General features: G+C 38.7%; 1 protein-coding gene across 2 annotated transcripts in view; it reads left to right on the plus strand.

Moving 5' to 3' along the window:
• Positions 1–23,642, plus strand: part of pard3bb (par-3 family cell polarity regulator beta b) — a 218,939-nt gene that overhangs the window by 20,666 nt on the left and 174,631 nt on the right. For both annotated transcript variants that reach the window (XM_061053776.1, XM_061053777.1), the window contains exon 3: positions 20,068–20,221. In XM_061053776.1, the coding sequence (XP_060909759.1) occupies positions 20,068–20,221 (154 nt within the window). The remainder of the gene's footprint in view (positions 1–20,067; positions 20,222–23,642) is intronic.

The following is a 23,642-nucleotide window of genomic DNA, read 5'->3' on the forward strand; positions in this document are numbered from 1 at the left end:
TAGTTTTTTGTCGTGAACCCAGGAGGAATGGCAATTTGCATGAATTAACTTAAGTCAGCTAAATAACACAAAGAAAGGAAATAATGGAAAGAGCTGGGTGTTTTTTCCAATAACTTAAATCAAGCCAATCATGATGAAATAAGTGTGTCCCTGCGTGACACATTGATTAGTAAAGATGATGCCGTTGTAATGCGATTATTTATAGCTGCTTATTCTGGCATGACAAGATAATGAAGACAATAGACACCAGACAGACAGACAGACAGACACACACACACACCCACACACACACACACACACACACACACACACACACATAGACATGTAGTACTGGATTGGGTTCTTATGTTGTTTAATATACATTTTTGCATTAGGCTAGCTTATGATATGCATATATTACACTAGTGTGTGTTTGCGTGTTTCTGTGTGTATGCATGTGTGTGTGTGTGTGTGTGTGTGTGTGTGAGAGAGAGAGTGTGTTTGTCTCTGCTTACGCTGCTGGTTAACATGCTGACATTAATTGAACCATGACCAACATCTAAACAATAGCTGTTAGAAGGGTTTAAAAAACTGTCAGACATGCAGCAGTTTGTGTGGGTGGCCTCTGACAAAATCCACATTAAATCAGGATATTTTAATCCAGGGCAATTTAACAAAGTGCTGATACTACAACCAGGCAGCCCAGAATCCTAAAAAAAAAACTATTGTTCATGTTAAACCTATAGGTTGATCTTATTATCCTTAATAGTATTACAGTAAAAATTAATAAATGTAATTTGTTTTTTTGTAGCTTTGCCAGAAAGTCCTGCTGGGATTTTTCATACTTTGCACTGTGAAGATGAAGCAACTTATTCATGTTTTATTTCACCATTTTAATTCACACACTTATATTATTATTTAATGTTTTATGGGGAGTGGGATTTTTATACATTTTAGCAGGATCCTGCAGTAATTGCCTAAATATTTAGGTGAAAACCTTGCTGCACAACCCAAATACTTTGCATTAGCCGTTGGATTTTATCAGTCAGTCTGTTGTCTGCCCTCTGTGCCCTTCTTTCCTATACCACTGAGAATTTATCCCTCAACCAATACCTGTGTCTGAATGGCTCTGTTATCTCCAGCTTCAGGGCGGGCTTAGCTTGACCCCTGACTCAAACCACCTAGTGAAAGCTTTTTGTATTCAAGAAGTGATTCTTTTGTTGATATTTTCCTTTGCCTGCACCTTTACTTTGCTATGATTATAGATTTTAGGTTGGGTTATCTTAACCAATGAAATAACATGTCAATCACTTGCAGGTTCCAGTCTGTCTGGTAATAACCTTGTGTTAACCAGAGGCCTAATTATGAAATATGTTAAATAATCATGTTTCATCCTATGATCATACATAACTTCCTTTGTCCAATCATTTAGTTCAAACTTACAAACTGAGAAGAATAAAGACACAAAGAAAAAAAACATGTTTGCCAATCGTCTTCGTCTAGTCTTCTGGCTGTTTTTCCTGGCTTGCTTCATCATATTTATCTACAGATCATTCAGTGCAACTGAGTTCAAATATGTTTTCCTTTTAAAGTGTGATGTCAGCTTGCAGAGGTTAAGTGAATGATCAGGAAGGACAAACATACACACTCATGTTTCTCACTCATGCCAACACACACTGAAAGCATGGTCATGTAACAATAACAGTATGTAGCCACCTTTGCCCCCTCAGCCCACAATAAGAAGTGGCCAGCTGGTCAGAATAATATTGACCTTCCACTTAAGAAAACAGAGCAGCTTATTACTTGCACACATTGAACTGGTTTGCTTCTTGGGTATTGGTGGTGTGTAGGTGTGTACATTTGTGCGGAGGTGGGGATGTGTGTAAGACCACACGCAAGACTATAGAGTTGGGATTCATCATCTTTTTAAAAAAACTTTTTTTTTTTTAAAAGGTTTATTTTTGGGCTTTTTGTGCCTTTATTCGAGAGACAGGACAGTGGACAGAGCCAGAAACCGGGGAGAGAGAGAGAGCGGGGAACGACATGCAGGAAAGGAGCCACAGGTCGGATCCGAACCTGTGCCGCCCGCCCGCAAGACTACAGCCTCCATACATGGGACGTGCGCACAAACCACTGCGCCACCAGCGCCCCCCAAGTTGGGATTCATCTTCAATTGGTGTTTTTCTTAGAGAGTATTTTATTGGCTATAATGAAACATAATAAAGCAACAATAAAGAATGTTAAGAGACTTGAGGGGCAATCTGCTGATGCCAAGAGAGAGCATGAGAATTGTAGCACAATGTAAAACAGAAGTACAAACCCAAGCCTTCGTGTTTATCACAATTTCTTTTTTATTTTCAGTTTCATGACCAACACATCTCACATTAAATGTATTTGTGCCATCAGGAAGTTGCTCTAGACATTCCTTCCAGCAAGAGCATACTATGGCATATTGATCTATACAAAAGCATGAAATGTAGCCCCTGGCCACCAAAAGTGTTTCAGTGGCCGTCCAATATTACATACAGAAAACACCCTGTGGCCACCAAGTTTTGATCAAGTTTAGCAGACACAAATTTATTATACCAGCTGGACAACTTCTGCTCTTATTCTGTTATGTTTGAGAAGTAAATTAAAAAAATATCCTTTAATATTTTAAAAGAGAGCCAAAATTCTCGTTACAAAGTCAGAAAATTAACATTTGGACGACAAGGAAATGCAAAACTTGAACTTCCAGTTGAAATGTATTTTCATAATTTATTAGAGTGTCAATATTAAGGAAGGCTGTGTAATGTTGGATCAAATGGCCCTATTTCTTTCAACTTTTCTGAATCTAGGCGACCAAAAATCTATCTTGTCTCGTCTAAGTATAGAGGTGAAGTACTATGGAGCCTGTGCTTGAGCAATTATCATCTGTCTACATGTCAGATGATGTGAGTGTTTTGCTGTCACAATCTCCAGTACTTTTCATACTGTACAACTCCATATGGATATGTACTTGCTCTACCTAGTCCTTCAAAAGGGTATAAGTGCCATAAAGTCTTCTGCCTGTCAACCATTCAGGTGACCCTGATATCTTTCCTTTGTCATTTTCTTTATGTAGCCTGACATCTTTCATTATATACATATCATATGTGCTACTTTTCATTGATGGGTTGTCCTGTGTGCGTGTGGAAAGGTGCATCTGGTAGTCCTTGAGAAGGGTATAGAGACCATAAACCTTCTCTTTCTGTAAGAGCGTCAAATGGTGAATTATATTTGATGAGGCTATGGCCTCATTGGTAAATTGAGAAACGTTGACACATATATCAGTCGACATTGACAGTCAACATATATTAAAAGAGCGCCCTTTACTATATGTGCATACCATATGTACATGTGTCCCTGGATTGCTGGCTTTTAGAGATTAATGACTCACTAGGTGACATCTTAACTGCTGAGTTACTGTGACAGTCTGTGTTGTGATTAGTTTGGAGTGTTTTTGATGGGGTTAAAGGGTATTTATTCGAGATTGGAAGTTGACCAGGGATCCAGTATGATAGATAAAATAATAACCATGGTTGTGTGTGTCTTTGTGTGTGAGTATTTTGTGTAATAGGCTGAAATCAGAGTCGCTTAGTCCCTTCTTTTATCTTAAATGTAACTTATCAGTTAAATTCAATGGTCATTTACAGTTATAGTACATTATAGTACATTATAGTATTTAGGGGGCTGTGTGCTGTACTTCTTTGACTTGAGGCTGGACTAACATTCTAAAGGTAAAGTTTGTAAGTCACATTGCCATCCCCTCCATTATTTAACCATCTGAAAAACCGTTCAGGAATTTCTTTAGCTTTTGGGATTCCTCCCTAACATTATCCCTAAATGTCACAAAAACAGTACTTACTGTTACTGACTGGCTTATTACCAAAAGGTGTTAGCTACTGTTAGCTTGTTATAACTGTAAGCGTGAAGTTAATCGTCATAATATCAAAAAACCCCTGCAATATTTGACAGCATTTTTCAATACTATAATGACAATATAACATATAATGACAATATAACAAATGATAAGTTATCAAAAATGTAACTGTGCATATACATTTTTTTCCCGTATGCGTGTTTTACAAAGTACTTGTTTGTAGCAGAAATTATGTCATTTTTCACCACAATGTCTTGGGCCTTTACATTAAATCATCATACCGCTATGATGATAAAAATGGCGTTTATTATGAAGTCCTAGCATGAAGTGTTGTAAGTCAATCCACCTACAACAATGGTGAAGGACACTGATGTCAGACCTGCTGATTTCACATTGAGTGAACACATTTTAACCAACATCTTTTGTTGAATTAGCTTTCAAACATCACCATTATGTTTTCTTCTCATCAAATAATTTATAACTCTAGTTTGAAAAAAAGAGACCCTCCTAAGATATGGGAAACAAATACCGATCTGAGACGGGTTGGGGGGTGGGGGGTCATCTTAGGCAAGACAGGCTGCAGGTTTTCACTACCCCAGTGGAAAGCATGTTTATTGGTGTTTATTGAATGAGCTGTCTTTATATGTGTGATTCCAGTAGATCATCTGTTAAAATGCTGCTGCACCCCCACCTCCATCTTTTTCTTTCTCTCTTACAGACAAACTATGTTAGTCATCAAGAACACAGTGACTTCCAACATAACCTTTAATGTCACAAAGCTTCACATGTAACAGACATGTCATGTTACACTTGATCACACACACAGACGGGTAATCCAACATAACTGTTGTGCCATATTTTGAATAGGTTGCTAATGTTCCATTAGTTTGATTGCTTACAGCCTGTCACACATGATGGGTAGAAACAATAAAAACCAGAATAGAGCAACACCAAATTAAATGGCTGTTTTTATGTTGTCATTTAATGGTTTAATTTTAATATCGTTCATTTACGACACAAGTGATGGCAGTAGATTGCTTCACTTAGACACAGATGTGTGGAGATGAAAATGCACACAGCGATCCACACACAGATATACTTCAGTTTACACACACACCTACACACCCTCACACTCTTCAAAAGCAGTGGAGTGGAATAATGGACAAGGCGAGGGAATAGTGGGGAGATTTTATCATTCACACCCTCTTAACCACCAGCCATCTGCTAAATGCACACATTCTTGTCATTGTGTCTGTGGGTGTGTGTATCCTTTTTATGAAGGCACACACACACACACACACACACACACACACACACACACACACACGCGCGCATAAGCGGATCAGTTTGTTTCCTTGAAAGCTTGGACGAACACTCATCTTGTTAACATGGCTGATACAATTTTAATTAACCAATTTGTGAATAGGCATCTCAGAAAATAACTAATACAAAGGAGAAACCATAAAAACAGGGGCCTCCGGGGCTCAGTGGCAGAGCAAGTCGTCTCCTAAACTGAAAACTGGCAGTTTGATCCTAGTCTTCTACAGCCTACATGTCAAAGTTTCTTTGGACAAAACACTAAACCCCAAACGGCTGTTGTAGCCGACTGTGCACGAATGTGTGAGTGAAAGTGTGAACGTGAAACGTCATGTGAAGCTCATTGAGTGCAGTCTGAAGACCAGAAAATATGTATCTGAGCAGTACATTGAACATTTTTTATTTCTATGTGAAATATGTTAACCCATGACTAAAATGTTATTAGCAGTGTTAAATGTAACCCCAATAGAGACCAATGCTGAAATGTATCCACAAAATCCTGCAAAGCTACAACTAGATATAATCTGCTTTTATGGTCTATGATTTATTCATACTTCCTGCAACCGTTTTAAAATCTCTTCCCCTTTATGGATGAAAATTGACCATGAATTGGGGCGGCTGTGGCTCAGTTGGTAGGGTCATCGCCTTTCAACCCTCAAGGTTGAGGGTTCGATCCCTAGCTGAGCAACATGTCCGATGTGTCCTTGGTCAAGACGCTTAACCCCGCATTGCTCCCGCTGCTTCGGCGGCGGTTTATGATTGGATTAGTGTTGTGCTTACTCTCTGATGTATGTCGCTTTGGATAAAAGCGTCTGCTAAGTGAATTGTAACATTGTAATTGTAACATGAAAAAAGTTCAAATATGACAAAAAAGTAATCTTTTATATTGTATCAAGTTAAATGATAAACGGTAAAAAAATATCAAAATAACCCACCAAAAAGTAGTTATCTACGTTAAGTCTCAAGCATTAAATTGCACAGATGTTTAAAGATACATGGGGCTCTATACCCTTGTTTCAAATTAAAAGACTTTCTTCCTAAAGGTCATGCAGGCTTTGGTTCATGTATCATTATCTCTGTGACGTAGGGAGAAAGATCATTACAAGATGATAAAGAGGAGACAACATGTGAGACTCTCACCATAATGAACCTACTGTATATGCTTCCTCTCACCTTCACCCCTCATCCCTCTTTGTTTTTACCCTCCCTTCTCCTCAAATTTCCCTCTCAACAGCTTTTATCCTCTTGAAACTCATTTGCTGTGTTCCCTTTTTTCCCCACTCGATATCTGCTTTTTCCTGGTGTCCTGTCTTTCATAACTCTGTCTTCTATCCTTTACCAGCACTTAGTGATGTCTTCGCCTTTATCCCTCTGCATCCTCTGTGTCCTTCTTCCTTCCCCTTTATGCCTACTTTTGTTCCTTCCACCCTTTCCTCTAATGCATCCAATCATTATGGAGTCACACCTTAGTGTGCACATTATTGTGCATATGTGTGTGTGTGTACGCAAACTCTTCATTTGTCAAAGGCACATACAGACGTGATCCAGACCTGATACATATGTTGACCCTTAGCCAGCAACCAGGGGGGTTAATTGAGTAATGGGGTCTGCAAGAGGGAGAAGAAGGAGGATGAGACAGAAACACGGAGAGCAAGAGAGAGAGGCTGCGGGAATGAGAGCATTAGAAGAGCAAGAACAAGACAGATAGGTGCAATTTGTTAAATTATATGAAAAGAGGAGAAGTGTGAGGGTGCAAGAGAGAAAGGGGTTAATTGCTACACTGAATAAAGTGAGAGTCAGAGGGAGGCTGGTAATTAAAGAATCGTGGAAGAGATGGTGAGATAAAGACAAATGTGGGGTTAATGGTGACAGTGTGTGAGATGGGCACGAGGTGACAGCATGAGGCAGCCAACCAGCAGGGTGTGAAAAATTGATTTAGAGCCGTAGTGAAAGGGTTAACAGAGTGATTGAAACGAGACAAAGAGAGAGGCTGAGAGGCTGAAAGCAAACGGGTTAATTATGATCATAATAAACGATGAAGCCTGTAGTCTTCATGGACCTTGGCTCTTAATTAAGAAAACAGTTGCACCTGGGACCCACCTAGATGGATCCACAAAGTACTGCCTGAAATTGTGTGTGTTGCTAATCGTTTTGGTTATGAAGTCCACCTCCTCATGGATTCATCGTGCTGATGAATTATCCTAATAAAGTGCCTCAATGGGGGGTTGGTTGAGGATAGACTGACTAAGTGACCAAATAACCAAGAGCAGGTCTTTCATAAGACTGTATGTTAGTCAGAATGTGTAGATGGACATGTACAAGGAAAACAGCTCTTATAGACATTTTTATTTAAAGGAAAACAAAAACGTTTTAGGAGTAACTGAGGAATACTGATAGGTCTGTCTTTGCACAGTTTTTTGCATGTACAGTAGAACTCCTTATAAGCTGAGGAGAGAGAAAGACAGTGTTTCACACTTGCTGGACTTAATCACATTTTCAGGGATTAAGAAAAGAGGCTTTGTGTTTGGATTGATAATGAGGCATTCCTAAAACCGTATTAGACATTTTTTAGGGTGTTTAAAATGTTTTGTGGGCTCCAGATCTTGAGCAAGGCACACCACATCTCTGCCTTGACCTTAATTTTCGAAGATCTGTTTCAATAAAGTAAGAAAAAAAAAATCATATGCCATTTAACAATGACTGGTAAAATAAAAATCTGAAATACTTTATTAATCCCAGGCGGAAATCTTTGGAAAACAAGATAGCATTTGATGCTGCTTTTGTTTTTTGTTTTTTTGTAAATCTTGTGAATATTGATCTTTTTGTTTGTTTTTTATAAAAACGTATGAATTTTACAAAGAGTAATTAACAAAATCCAAAAAAGGATCCTGTTAAAGATTTACTTACTACCTCTCACCTCAAGTCATCTAATAACAGTCTCCACATCTGCAGAGGCTGCAGCCCTGGACGCATGAGCTGAAGGTTCTGCCCCTGGTCCCAGCCCCATGTCTTACCCCACTCTCTCCCCCTCCCCTTTTAACTTCAGCTGTCCTATTAAAAAAGGCAAAGACAAAAAGATAAGTAGGTAGAGCCTAGCAGCGGGAGGAAATTCTCTTGAAATTAAAGATTAGATATAATGGTTTCAATCCAAACAATTATTTAGTTCTTGTTGATGAGAAGAGTCATATCAGGTAACATTATGACACCTTGCAGATTTGCATGGCTGAAGAACAGCTTTTATAGCACTGCTGTGAACAGCTACAGTCCTGCCAGTCTCATTCTGTAGTTCATTATGGTTACACTGGGACAGCATCATTTGCTGCTTGATCTAATGACTTCAACGCCTCTAGTCATAGCCATTTAAGACTTTGAAGGTATTATGCACATTGCTCTAGCAAGCCTTTGACTGTTTGAAGAAAATGTGTTGAAATCTACCTCAGAGATTGAAGGCTAATCTGAATCTTGAGGTTTTGTACAGTAGCTGTGTTTTGGCCGCGTGTAGTAGTCTGTAATAAGGTGGCTTGTGCATTAAAGGACACATCGTTAAGTGTCAAGGTGGATTTGATTCATGGTCTTAAGAATATACGATATGATCTTTTAGGTAGACTAATGTAATCACTCTGGTAGCTATGAGCTTTAGTCCTCACCTCAATCATAGCGATGTTAGAAGGACCATCTCTTATGTCGACCTTTCACCAAAACTGCAGTGTGTGTGTGTGTGCATGCAAGCCCTTAAATGTTCTATGTGAATGTTTTCGGGAGAGATTTATGTTGTAAATCCATCACACACATACACACATGCACACACACAAAGCAGCTAGACGTTAGCAGAAAGATTTACATACATTGACAGAGTAATGCGCTGGGTGGTGAGAGCTTTATAAGGAGTGAACCCGTCCCTAAATGTGTGTGAGTGATGATAACAGGCTCATTTAATTGCCTTAACCCAACACATACACACAAATATACACACCTAGATCATCAGTTCACTGAGTAGGCGTCACATTATTTCTGTCATTCACCTTGAGGAGGTGGAAATGAGACAGTTTGATGGAAGGATGGCAGAAAGAAAGAAAATGAACTGCAGCTCAGCTAACTTCAGCTCAGCTTCAGAATTTAGACTAAAACTTTGTCATGGAACAACTTTACTTTTTGTAAGGAACAGCTTTAAGAGTCTATATAGTTACTGCCTGAAATGTACAGCTAAAATTAAGCCTGTTGGGGTCATCCAGCTGAAGGGGTCAGAATCGCAACATGACTCGCGATAGAATAGGATTGGATACGATGCTATAAGATTTGATATGATCTTGGCCCAGGGTGGCAATACTGTCATGATTCAGCGATTCTTAGTCATTTGCCAGACAGTTATATAATGGTGCATACCAAATCTGGTTTACTCAAGACTACAACATGCTCTAAAAAGGTAAATTGCAGCCTTACTATCTTCATTGCAATTTGGTGTCAATTTCACATCGTATCGCTCTTCATCTCTTAACTTATTTTTACTGCTGTCCTACATTATCCCTCTGTCTTCTTCAAGACACATTCAAATGTTTCAGAAAACATTTCAATTTGCTTCAAAGGTAGACACCATCGTTGAAATAAAACAACGGAACAAGGCCTCTTCATCTTGTCTGTCGTCCCCCGTGGTCTCAAATAGGAAACTAAATGTTGACAGCTAGCATAATTCATTTAGCAGAGTATCATTAGGGCTATGTCTACTCTTAATAATCACCAACATGTTGATATGTAAAGACATGGCATAATGTGATATTTTGTAGGATCAACCTATGTTAAAGTAAATGACATTTGAGAAAGACGAAGTGTTCAAAAATCTGTTCTTCAAACCATTCTAATCATACACACATACAGGAATATAAATGTAAAATATGCTGTACATTAGATGAAATGAGCTTGTGTTGAATACTCTTGAATACTGAATACTGAACTGTATAAAAAGAGTTGATCCTGTGTGGAAGACACACACTTGACATCGAATTTCCTTTTTAAAGTTGCTGGGTATTGACTTAGCCTGAGTCTCCATTTTCAGTATTTAATTGAGGTTTTCTTTGTTAAAAACAGTAAATAGTGTTTTTTTTTTCATTCTTGCTGGTTGAAAGTGATATACGATTGATTGCTTTCCTTCAGCTGTGAAGAAGATAAGCTGTCTGGGGGTCAGAAGACAGCCCTTCAACAGTTAACCCCATGATCCCCAGAGGGGTTACAGATTAGAGACATGTGAATGGTTAAATTGTCAATCCTCCAGAGTATAGAACAGGACTCTAACCCCCACTAAGCCTTTTTTTTTTAAGTATCCTAAGTTTTCAAAAGTTACACTGAATAAAAGCATTATCCATTTACTACTCACCATAAAAACTCATCCCTAAATAACAGTTTTTATGTTCATTATATTGTTCCTGTGAAGGCTCACAAAAAGTTAAATAGAAGTTTGTATGACACAATCTATGCTCTTAATTCTTGTAAATGTGTGTAGATCATTGATCCAGGTTTTGGTATGTCAGCTGACAGTAATTAATGCTTTGCACTTTGACATGTTAATCTTCAAGTAATCACCACCAAAACACTTTTGTGTGCAAGTGTGAAACTGCATGGAAGTGTGCAAGAGAAAAACATGGTGTGTTAAGAGTGTGTGAGGCCTAATCAGTCACATCTGACAGACACGCAAATCCTTGTTCAAAAGCCACTCAGACATCCATTGTTATGTTGAGAGCCAGTTGAATGAGATAAGATGCTGGAAAGAAACGAGTGGAGGAAGGAAACCAAAGCTGGATAAATGAGCTTCCAGGGGATGTGAGAGCAGACTAAACCTTGATGTTGCTTTGAGTAATGCAAAGCACTTAAACATCGATTTTAAAAGTTATCCCATAACATATCACTGTTGTTGTTCACAAAAAAGTAAAAGTACCTCAGTGTTTCAACTTGACAATGTTAAGAAGGTCATGAATATAGGATACCTTTAGTTGGCTTGTGGAAGAGCATGCAACATGAGGCCCTTGGGTTTTGAATGCATTTTGGGAGTAACATTTAAATATCCAAGAAGCCAATAAGGCCGCTTACATCACAACATTGCCTTTAAGGTCACATATCATCGTCCTTTTCAACCAATTTTAAAAAGTCTCAGAGCTCCCCAAAACATGTCTGTAAAGTTTCTTGTTAAAAATCCACTCTGATCCTGTATTTGATCATGCCTTTAAACCCCTCTATTTCAGCCCTGCTCAGAACAGGCTGTTTCTGTGTCTGTACCTTTAAATGTAAATGAGCTGCAGTATTTCCCCTACCATTATATTAGGGGGGTGGCCCGCCCCCCCTGAAGATCAAGTAAAAAAAAAAAAAATTAAGATTTATTTTGTGGCTTTTTGTGCCTTTATTGTAGAGATAGGATAGTGGATAGAGTCGGAAATCAGGGGAAGAAGTCATTTAAGGATACCTTTCCGATAGAAAAGGACAGCTGTCATTTAAAAGTAACACATGAACACCAAGATTCCTTCAGGTGTTTGTGTCGCCGTGTCGGCATGTCGGCATGTCCCCACCCCCCCAACTCTTTAAACCTAGGGGAAACACTGAGCTGTGTCTGACCACGCCCCCTCTCTGGAAGGGCTTGGGTGGCTTTGGCTTTCTTGCTCCATGCCTTATTGTTTACGGTGTGAAGGCAGACTCAGAGGGCAGAACAAACACCTAGCTGTGGGAGTGTCACCCACCTGGGGGAGGGGTTACTGCCCTTTGAGATGTCTAGAAGGGAGAATCTTCAAACAGCACACATTTTATGAAAACTGGAGCAGGCAAAAGACAGAGAAGATGGACTTTTCTTATAACTGGAGGTTTTGTAGACAGACTTGCGACACATTTTAGTGTTAGGAACATCTTTAGTCCTGGCCTTAGTTACACTGTCATTCTGCAGAAAATATTAATGGATTTAAAATGCAATGTCACTGCTATGTGGAGGCGTACAACCATGTGCGAGTTATCCTAGATATGCTGTGCATCAATTGTGAATTATTTCATGAACATAACACAATTATTCTAAATTCCAAATGTATATTGTTTAGCCGAAATCAATACACGTACTCATTTACTCCTTCTTTCCCAGTGAATGAAGCCTTTTCTGGTTTATGGGTGATGTCTTTGAGACTACTATTACTGGTTCATAGAGAATATGGCCTACACAGAATGTGTCCATCTGTGCAACTGTGTGCCTCCATAATGCTGTTCCATATGACCAAGTGTGGTCCACACACAGCGTAGGGAGGCAGTGGTAACACATGTACACTTGTACACACAGACTCCCTTCCTCATGCACAAGCATACATAGACACATACTTATATTATAAAGGGGAACAAAGTCACAGACATGTGCAATAATACAGTTGCAGGCACACAGACAGAATATCTACCTGGCAAAGGAAACAGAAGTTGTTTGACAGATACTGTAGTCTACTACTGTAGTTGTTTGGCTGCTGCTGAGACGGATGAAAACATTTTGACAGTGAATATTGTTTGTACTTTCCCTATTTCATAATAATATGTCAATAAAATGTATTTCATTTTGTACTTAATAAAACATTCTTGCTCCTTCCTCTCTGTGTAAAACAGTCTGTGTTCTGTGTCTGTGACTCTGTCCTTTAATGTCTGTGTTTCTGAATCCTCCCACTGTCTCTGTCTGCCATTAATCTTTTTCTTCCTTTCTGTCCTGTCTGAATTTCTAATGCTTTACTGAGAGGTAAGATGACAGGTGATCAATAGAGGGGCGACACACACACACACACACACACACACACACACACACACACACACACACACACACACACACACACACACACACACACACACACACACACACACACACACACAAAAACCTGCACTAACACTTCAAACTGCTGAGCAGGTGTATTTTATTCATCCATATTCTCCATACGGAGACAACACCATCCAGATTATCGATTACCATGGCGATGAGTCGATTGTGGCAGAGAGGTCACAGTCAGGGAGCGTTTGTCTTTTTTCTAATGTGAATGCTTTTAATGTTTGTATGTCAAGCATTCCAGGTTTACACCACAAAAATACTGTTTGTGTTTGACTTTTTTAGAGAGTATGCAAGGGCACAAGGAAATAGAAGAGAGCGCGAGAAAAACAAGGAGATATATATACGAGGAAAGATAAAACTGTGAGATTTAAGAGAGAGTGAGCGCAGGCGTATAACATTCATGTGTTAATCGATAAGCTTTTTGTTGCTTTGTGGGTGTAGCCAATAGAGCAAAGTGCTGGAACATGATGATTTACACCAGCTGATTTGTAAGAAACCACCACAACTCATGGGAGAGATACGGACAGTGGGAGCATTAGGGGAGGAAAAAACAAAGGGGGAGGGGGGAAATAGAGGAAGCAAAAGTATAAAGAAGGGAGAGGAGGAAAAAGTGAGAGAATGAAGTGTAAATAAGAGGAAGAGATAGAGAGGAGGGAAAGAGAAGCCAGAGGGGAAAACGGGGCTAAGCAGGAATATCTGCTGATGAAGGACGAAAAGGCCAATGTGTACATAGCCTAGCATAGAAGAGCTCACCTGCCTCAGGGCCCATTCAAATTCTCTTTGTGATCTGCACAATTATTTTTTATGGGCATCCACTAAAATGTGCAAAGCTTTTAAAAAATTATTCCTCATGCTAGCTGCACAGATTGCTTCACAGGTGACCTTATCTGCTAGCACTGCAGTGACTTCTTTTAATGGGTGAACCACAAAGAGCTGTAATTATGTCATGAGCCTTAAAAATGCTTTTTTTTTTCTCACTTTAGGATTACATCAGGGGAATGACGTAATTTGGATATAAAGCCTCTCATCAGGCTTGTAGAGTGCGAGCAGAGACACATTTAATTTACAAAACATGGAGTTTAATAGAGTCTACATCTACAAATCAGCACTGAGTCATGGCTTTTCCAAATTCTGTGACAAGAGTGAGACAGACAGTTGACGAAGTAATTAAGGCTTTATTTTCTTTTCCACTTTGCTTCTCCCTTGCAGAATGTTGTTTTGTTTGTAAAGGAAACACCTGGATGCCAAAATAACAGAGAGCAAGGGCCAGTTGTGGTTGGGGTTCGGGGGCTGGCATTTCAGATGCAGCTTCTGTTATGTAGAGCTAGGTGGTGCTGTCTGTCTTTCCACTGCCATTGTGTGAGTTTGTGTCACAGAGTAAACTTGCCTGGTCTCAGCCTTTGGAGGAACAGTTGCATCATAACATCTTTTGTGATTTTGAAACTGGAAGAAAAACATTTTTTTTTTATAAATGTATTGTTGTATTTGGTGTTCAGAAATAACACTCCCCTTAAAATGTAAAAGCAACACTCAAAGCTGAAATAGCACTGTGGCAGTGCATTAGCATATTTTGCAGGGTGAGAAATAGACTCTGTTATTTTTGTACACCACCTCATGTCTCTAAGTCCACTAATGTATCCACTCAAAACCAGCTGAGCTGTACATAACCTGCCTACAAAATTTGTCTGCATGACACATTATGTCCTGGCTTCACACAAACCTGCTCACACACACATACGATCATTCCACTTGATGGACAGGTGCCATCATGTGTGGCCGCCTCTCCCCTTCAATTTGTTGTTAAGGCTCCGCTGATGGAGTGGACATCGTTGAGCCAATTGCTGACTCCTCAAGATGCTAAAGTACACGCACATACATACACACTGTAATGTCATAGATTTTTTTTTATAGTAAGTGGGCATGAATGGAAATCAAAGCTCAGTGGTGCACAGATAGCTTAAGCATTTTTAAAGATTGTGTGTGTGTGAGGGAAAGTGTGTACGTGCAAGGTCTGAGCTGTGTATATTGCACATACTCCAGTTTATGTGTAACCAGTGAGTAGGCCAAGAAATAATTAAAAAAATGATTCAAACAGGCTCCTTTTTTCTTGCTTTTATAAAATTCAGGACAGAATTATAGTTGTCAGAAGACACCTGTTTACATGTTATCAGTTTTAGCAGCTTATATTGATTTTTTTATGCATTCATTCAATGGATAATTTGCAAGCATACTATTTTTGTAATGTACAACATCGCTAGAAGATTTCCAAATAATCTTTAAAATAGCGATAATATTTATCCCTATCCATAAGATTTCAAAAACAAACATGATGTTAACAGCAATAGCAGGTAAATCGTGTGACATTTCCTTCTTCCCTGTTATTTTAAACGTTTACTCTGCCTCCCATAGACAGTAGAAAACATGGATGTCATTTTTATGATGTCAACTTATTCTGAAGACGTGTTGTGAAGCCTACCTATGGGGGTCGACAAATTGGAAATGCTGTGTCAGCTTAATTTTCTATCACTCATGAAACAGGCAAAGAGGTAGAGCTGGGGCAAGCTTTAGACTCTAAAGTTTAGAGCAACAATATGTAACTTTAAAAAACAAAATTAGTCTCAAATTTGATCTAATAGTACAATAGCTTTCAGTAAGGAGAATGGTGTCGACACCATTTCCACAGTTCCCTGGTAGCCTGCTCTTCGCACTTAGTAAGTTTGGCAGTGGGCCCCGGGGCTTTATGGCACTAGTTCACATACCAGCCTTCAGCTAGAAAGAAGCCAGTTAGCCCGTCTTGCTACTGTTTGATACAATGGCTAAGGCTGAGAGACGGAAAGGAACGGTTATGGATGAAGCTCTGAAAAACAAAAGAGAGAGTGAGCGAGCAAGAAGCTTGACAGAAAGCAACAATCCAACAGCAGACTGTACATCCCTGCAGATATTATTCAGAATAGATTGAGTTGTAATATTAGGTTGTGTTGTTAAAGGTGTCATCATTGTCTCAAGTTTAGCAGCTTTACAGGTTGCAGAAAGTTATGTCTCCGCTTTGCACACAAATAAATTAATACAACCATCTTACGGCAAAACGTTTTCTGTTATGGAACTTACAAACCTATCTCATCTACCATGTAATAGATGTTCCTCTCCAATGTAGCATTGCGCTGTAGATACTGCAGAGTCTGCATAATCGGGTAATATTACTGTACCTTGTCAGTTGACATGGTTGTTTGGCTTCTCACAATGTCTTTGCCAGGTTGAACATTCTCTGTTGGTCAACAAATGCACGTTGTTCAAGAGGGGGAGGCGTAACAGCAATATGTGTGTTTTACGACAGTGCAGTTGCACTCAAAGATAATTGGTGGCCCCACCAAACGGAATTCCTACTTATTGTTGCTTGAAGCCTTCTGGGAGGCAGCTTCAGAGGTCCACCAGTCAGTCAACTCTGCCACACCCCTAAATATGCAAATATATGAATAACTCTTAAGCTTAATTTAATCAAACGGATGGGTTATAAATCATTTAACCCCCGCTCAATGTGTACAAAACTGAGCTATTTACTGTAATCATGTTAAACTTCCAAATTCAACAATTTAATTATACACACTTTTTAGAGATTGAACTTACTAACTACACAAGCCATGCTTTATTGATTTAGTGCAGTGGTGTCCAAACTTGTCATGTTAGAATTGCTCGCGGGCCACATGTTTTGTTTTTTAAAATATAGTTGAAAAAATTGTAAGGCTTTGTAGATCAGAATCAAAAGGCTCGCTAAAGAAACCCTTTAATTAAAGGAAATCAAATATTTTGATTTGTTCGTTCTACTTTATTTGTTTTTTTTTCTCAGAATCAAGCCTGTAACGTGGTTCATTTTTTTGGAAAAGCTTTCTGCATTTAGCTCAGGTCATTAAATGGTTAAACAACAGTCCGCTTGTTTGCAAAAACTTTGCATAAGTTTTTTTTCACAGTTTACAAAAAAATGTGGAAAATAGTAAAAGCTGTAGATTTAAAAAAAAACAAAAAAACAGCAACATACATGTTACTGAACATTTTCTATTTTAGGAATATTGTTCAGACCTTGTTAACATGAAAAAGAAAAATAAGATAATGTGCCAATCTTAATCAAGGCCTCGGGCCAAAATCTTCTGATTCTTCATTTGAAATCAAGGGCCGCAAAAAATCCCCTCAAGGGCCGCAAATGGCCCCTTATTTAGAGGTTTTGATTCAGGTTTTTGGGTAAGACCTTTGAATGACTCAAACCTACCTACAGTAAGAGATGGTAACCTGTGTAAACACTAGACCACAAATGAATGATGAATATAGAAGGAATTCAAAGGGATTTGAGACTTAAGATAGACATTCAAATAGCTACGTCATTACCTTTATGGGCTGAACCTGATCTGAGAACTTTTTTTCCTGTTTTTGTTGGGAATATAATCACAACTCAACACTAACTCATATTGTTTGTGCCATAGTCAGTCTTTGATTTGTAATTCTTCCCAAACCCAAATGAAGGGAAAAAAAAAAAACAAGCTTTATTTCTTACTCTGATCCATTTTTCAGCTCACGGCTCACAGATGGATAAAGGCATTTCTACATGAGGTTGTCAGAAACGCGATCAAAGTACAATTTGTGTTTTGACAGTAAGCTGCAACTTGAAAAAAAAAAAACCCAGACAAAATCACATGTTTATTACTGTGTTTATCTCGCAGTCACAGTTGTTGTCAGGAAGCTGACGAGAAGTAGAATAGCATGAAGAAGTTGCACAGCAGTAGTAGTGCTCAATTGCAAAAAGTAAAAAAAAACAACCTATAATTTACAGACTGAAAAACATTTGTGTCAATTGCACTTTTTTGTCTCAAGTGCTTTCAGTATGGCAATGGTTTTTGAGCCATGAAAAAATATTAGGGGAGTTGGTTGAGGAGAAACAGAGTGATTTCTGCTGAAAATGGACACATCATTGCAGAGGCACTTGACACAGTGACACTTTTAGACAATCCCAGGTTTCAGGTTTGCTTTTGGTTCGTTCTCTGACATCTTAAAGATTATTTTTTTCTGTACAGCAATCTGTCAAACTCCTCTCATTATTATCATGATTATTCCCTCTCACGCTCTCAATGGCCATTTCTTTTCTTTTTTTTCCACTTCTCTTTTTCTTTGAGCTGTCTCACCTCTGTCTCGCTCACCCCTCTCTCCCTCTCATGCTCAGACTGCGGTGTCATTTTGTTTGACAGGTCTTTGAGTCTCCTGTCGAAAAGAACAGAGGCTAAGTCCTCCCCCTATCATCTTGCTGTCTTTTCTTCTTCTCCACCTCCGATTTGTTTTAAAGACTCAGCAAAGCTATGTTGAATTTGTCTTCCCATTTTTGTTCTTGTAAGTCTTTCAGATGTTCTTTTTTTTTTAAGAATCTCTGCCGCCCCATAATGTGTATGTTTAGCCATCTAGAAGTCTTGTTCTACACTCCCTTACATTTAGATTTACGTATTTTTTTACATGTTTGTCTCAATTTTAAGTCGTCCTGACACTAGTGCCAGATATTTTTTTCTTGCTTTACTTAAAGATGATTAAAAAAAAATAGACAACAAGCACTTTTCTTGTATTCTTTGTTTGACCAAAACCATTGACGGAACTCCCAGTCAAAATCTACTCAAATTATAATCTAGGAAAAAAACACCTGCTGTAATTCCCTGTTAAAGCAATGTTTTTTTTTTTGCATTTTAGAAATACATTTGAATAATGTTGCTGTTTTACTTTTTTGTGCACGAGACAACCAGAACACCACATTTACTTGTGCTCTGGTGTGCATGTTATTCAATTCAATTCAAAGGCTTTATTAGTCTGAACGTTGTCTAGTTTTGCTAGAGGCCTTGTATACATCACCAATATTTTAACAATATTAGATAATAGAAATAACATGATTTGAATGTACTAGAGCATTTGAAAGTATGGAACTATAATCTGGTTTGCGCCTGTTTGGAGCAGTTCTATGTATACTGGAAGTTGTGGAAGTTGTTGGTTCCAGTGTAACAGGAAGCCTCTGGCTTTACTGGTAAAGTCCCCTTTCTTTACTCCTGGCCACCATGCACATGAAACACACATACATAATGATACACACACACACACACACAGACCTACACACTCACACAGGTCCATTCATCTTTTACATGGAGGCCCCTAGAACACTGTGTTGACAAGCTCTATGCCATGTTAGGCTAAACTACATGCAGACTCAGTGCAATACTCAATAGACAGGGATTCAACTATAACACAGTTAGCACTAGCAGGTTGTTGCACATGTAAAGGCCATACCGATGGAGGCAGTTGTTCAGCAGTAGACACACACTCTGTTGCAGGAATGCTGGGCTCCTTGGACGTCCTCTATAGTGTCCTCATCCACAAGGTAAAACAGAACTTTTAAGGACCAAGAGAAGAACAGTTTGTTTGCCTTTTTTTCTGTTTGTTGAAGAAATGTTACCACCTGTTGCGGTCTTTGTCAATGACACTGAACTTCTGAAACGCCTCGTTTGGGAACTGGTTCACACAGGATTGTCTATTAGTTGATTTTAAGCTCTTTGCTTAAACACAATCTGTTTTGTTTTTTTGGAGAATTTAAAAAAATTACTGATGTTTGATCATTTTGCAAGTAAGACTTGTCAGTGTTTGTTATGGGAATCTTCAGTCAATAGCTTCTTACATTCTTTATCATAAATGTTGCCTCTTTAGTTTTGCATTTCTCTTTATTATCTAAATGAGTAGCAGCAAATTAAGAGAATTGAAGTGGCTTAGAGAGAAGAAATAAGCAAAGAGAAAGTTTCAATGTCTGCGAGAGAAGTATGATTTATTGGAATAGAGTTCCTGCTGTTTCACTCGGATCAAATCATTTGTTGGAAATGGAATAATATATGAACTAATAGAAGAAAAAAGTAAAGTCTTTCATTTATCCATTAAAAAAAAGCTGTGTTAAGTGAACATAATGAAGGAAAAGAAAGGAAGAAATTAACAAAATTAACAAAATAATAAGCTGTATTGTGTCTTTGTTTTTTCTCTGTAGCTGATGGCGGTGTATGAGGAGCAGGAAGCCCAGCAGAGGGGTGTGGCTAACACAAATCTCACCCCCAGCCCTGACCTCTACCAACCAGAGCTCTCTGTCTTCCAGCCAATCGCAGGAGGAGAGATTGAAGTCAACTCCTCCGCCCTCAAGTCCAGTAAGTTACCTTTTCCTTGATTTGAATGAGTCAAATTGTGTCATCACTGTGTGCAGGACAGGTGCTGAAGTCACACCTCTCGATTTGCATTTTCAAGTAAGGGGAAGTACTTACTATATTTAAATGTATAGAATAGGGGTGACCCCTGTTAATGAGAGCCTCAGTCGACTGCCAGTCTCATAGTTGAGCACAAGGATAATTCCCTTCTAGCTATATGGGGGTGTTTACACTAATGTGTTTGTTTTCTCCAAATAATGAATGACTCATAGTCTATCTTGTTATGAATATCACCATATTAATACTTTTAATGCAGTTCTGAAAACCACTCATTCTTTAAATCAATCTCTTTAGTGCGTGCATGAAGAAATCACCCAGAGGTGTTGATAAAAGCAGTATATCCACGTGTGTAGAAAAGGCTAAATCTGACAAATCAGGTTGGACTATGTAAACCCTTAGTCGGGTACAGGCCTAAGCAAATACATGTTGGTTCCCTGTGAAACCCTCAGAGCTACATGGGTCGTTACCTGCCCCAACCTTGCCATGTGACATTTTAAATCCTTCTTAACAAGCCCACTCCCCAAATACAATTATAGGATATTTGAAGGTTTAGAAAATGGTTGCACTTAGTTTAAAGTGAGGGATATTTGATTATCTATTTACAGGAGATTACTTGAGAACGTTCTGAAAGTTTTACAAATTGTTAAATCATGAATTCATTTGACAGCTAACTTGTGCAACAACCTTTATTCTTCTCTTTAGAAAAAGAGCAGTGTGATTTATCAGATATAGTAGGGTCTGTCATCGTGAGTTGCGTCACAAAACAACTTAATTAGTCTTAAGTAATACGTCCATAAAGGCAAGACAGACTTTCTTAACTCTGGCAAGCAAAACTGTTCTGTGCCTGACCCTGCTGCCTCTCCAAACTCCAAATTCTCCAGTACTTCATCGACTGTTTACTACGCTTTCACTCTGTTATGAAGAGGTCATAACTCCAAATTAAGTTGTACTTTAAAGGAGAATAAAGTTGTTCTTTTTACTCAACTTGTTGCTAAAGGTTTTACCTCTCCTGACTTTGTTCCCTTTCTTACACGGTTCATAAGAGTTGTGCCAGTTGTCTCTACTTTCAGATGTCTTAAGTTTTATTGAAACATGCTCTCTATGTTTTTTTAATGACTCCTCTGACCTTACAAAAAAAACAAGTGCCTCTAGGAACACCTGTTTTTACTGTTTTTGTGTTAGCTCTCAGACAGTGCATAAAAGTGTCAATGGTACAACTAGTTTTAAACGAGAAGCAGGTACAATGGGGCTGACATTTGACTCGCTGGTTGAAGTGGGTGAAGGATAGCAGTGAAGAAGTGATAGAAACAAGATGTGGACAGCTGAAATGTTGGCAGCACTATCTGAGATACAGAAGGATAGGGGGATGAAAGAGAATCATAGCAGGAGAAAAGACAGGAAGTGCATGTATAATGTCAGGCTGTAAACTTTAGTGTTCTCTAGCATCTGCTTACTGTTACCTGAAACAATCCTGTCTGAATGACCTTTTTTCCTCTTTGCCCCCCCGTCTCTTTACCTCTCAGTCATTCTCTCTCTCTTTCCTGGTTTCCCTTTCCCGTCCTTCACTCATCTGTGTCTGTCTTTTCTCAAGTCTAGTGCTCGTCTGGCCGAGCTGTACTGTATATTTGAGTGTCAGAATGCTAAGAGCTGCCACAGTTTGTCCAGATTTAATTTTGTCTTAACAAAACAAACCATGTGGATGATGGATTGTGTGTATGAACAGTCTGCCAACGCCTATGCATAACTCCCAGTTACCTCCCGCTGTTGGATAATCATGTATTCCATTTCCTTTAGGTATGAATTGTAGACTCTGCGTCGTTGCATAGTCTGTCCTGCTGAATACTTGACATTTAAACACAATATGTTGTTTTCTAAATGTCATTAATACGTCAAAGGAAGTGTTACGATGCTCAACAATCTACTGTAAGTTGCAGTGAAAGCTCGATTTATTCCCTTACACTCTATTGTGCTTGAAGATTCACAGTGTGCTAAGTTCAGGGAATTCCATGTTGCATTAAAGGCAGAATATGTGATTTTTAGATCCAGCAGATGTCGCCCTTTGGTACCAGCATGAAACCAAAACAACTCGCGCTGCATTGTTGTGTTAGCATGCTAATGCTAACGATCTTTATTATGCTCGTATCTTCACACTGCATGTAAATTTACACCAAATGGCCGTGATCTAGAAACGCTAACATGACATTCAGTTAAGCAGTGAGTACAGTATGTTATTCTTCTCTTCTCTAGTCCCTCAATTAAACAACTTTTATACGCGAGGGGATGAGCTGGCCGGCTGGCCGTCCCGGCGATGTAAACAAACTGAAGATAGAACACGGAAAACTCAGAAAGCATCACAGACAGTGGGACTCGGGTATCACACTCATTGTAGACAGTCATGACTCACAGAGTTATTTTCAGAGGGTATATAATACATCCTCTAGTATCTCCTTTTCTTAAACCCAATTTCCCATTCTGTATACATCACAGTAAAAATCACAATGGTTTTAGTTTCTGTGGATTATAACAGAATTGACATTTCAGCCTGTTAGATCTTCTAAGGTTGTGATAGTGCCTTATGGGCTGTATGATCCAGACACTGTTAAGACAGGAAGTTTAGTCTGCTTCAGTATGGTCGCCTGTCGCTAGGGATAAGAAGTAATGTGTGACTGTCATGGTAGATTAGAGGTACTGGAGGAGCTCTGGAGACTATCTCTGTCAGAGTGAGAAGGCCAGACTGAGGTCTCTATCACTCTTTTTAATGTTTTACATTAACTCTTATACATTTTTTTCTCTCTTAACTTGTTTCAAGTCTCTTTCTCTTTGTCTCTTGCTCATTGTTTCTGCTTCTCATTGTCCTTTTTTGTCATGTGAAATCCTCTATTGTCTTTCTTTTTTTCTGACACCACTTTGCTTTGTGTTACTCTCCTTCTTTCTTTTCAGATTTTCTTCATAGTTTAAACTTTTATTTTTTTACACTCTTTTGACTATTACTTTCTTTTTCATACAGCCTCTATCTCTCTTCTGCCAAGTGCTTCTCTTATCTAAAGTAAGTAGTTGAAGATGCTCAAAATGAACAATTATAGTGCTGAAATAAAAGGCTTCATAACTGAGTATCGTAGTGTGTAAGCGGTACACTTACTTAAGTTACCTTTGCGTAATACAGGGGATGTGAAGTTTTATATTACAATGATGTACAATAATGTAGTATATATAATCACAAGTCTGGCTGTGTAATTTAGACAGTCAGAAATAGTTGTTTTTTTTACCTTGTTCTGTGATGTTGGCTGGGTGTGTTTCCCTCCTTTGCCTGGTTCGTTTGGACATATAACACAGGCATCGTACTCCTCTGCAGAAAAAAACAAAC

Source organism: Labrus mixtus, chromosome 13 (genome assembly GCF_963584025.1).
Source record: "Labrus mixtus chromosome 13, fLabMix1.1, whole genome shotgun sequence".
In the NCBI taxonomy this organism is placed as follows: Eukaryota; Metazoa; Chordata; class Actinopteri; order Labriformes; family Labridae; genus Labrus; species Labrus mixtus.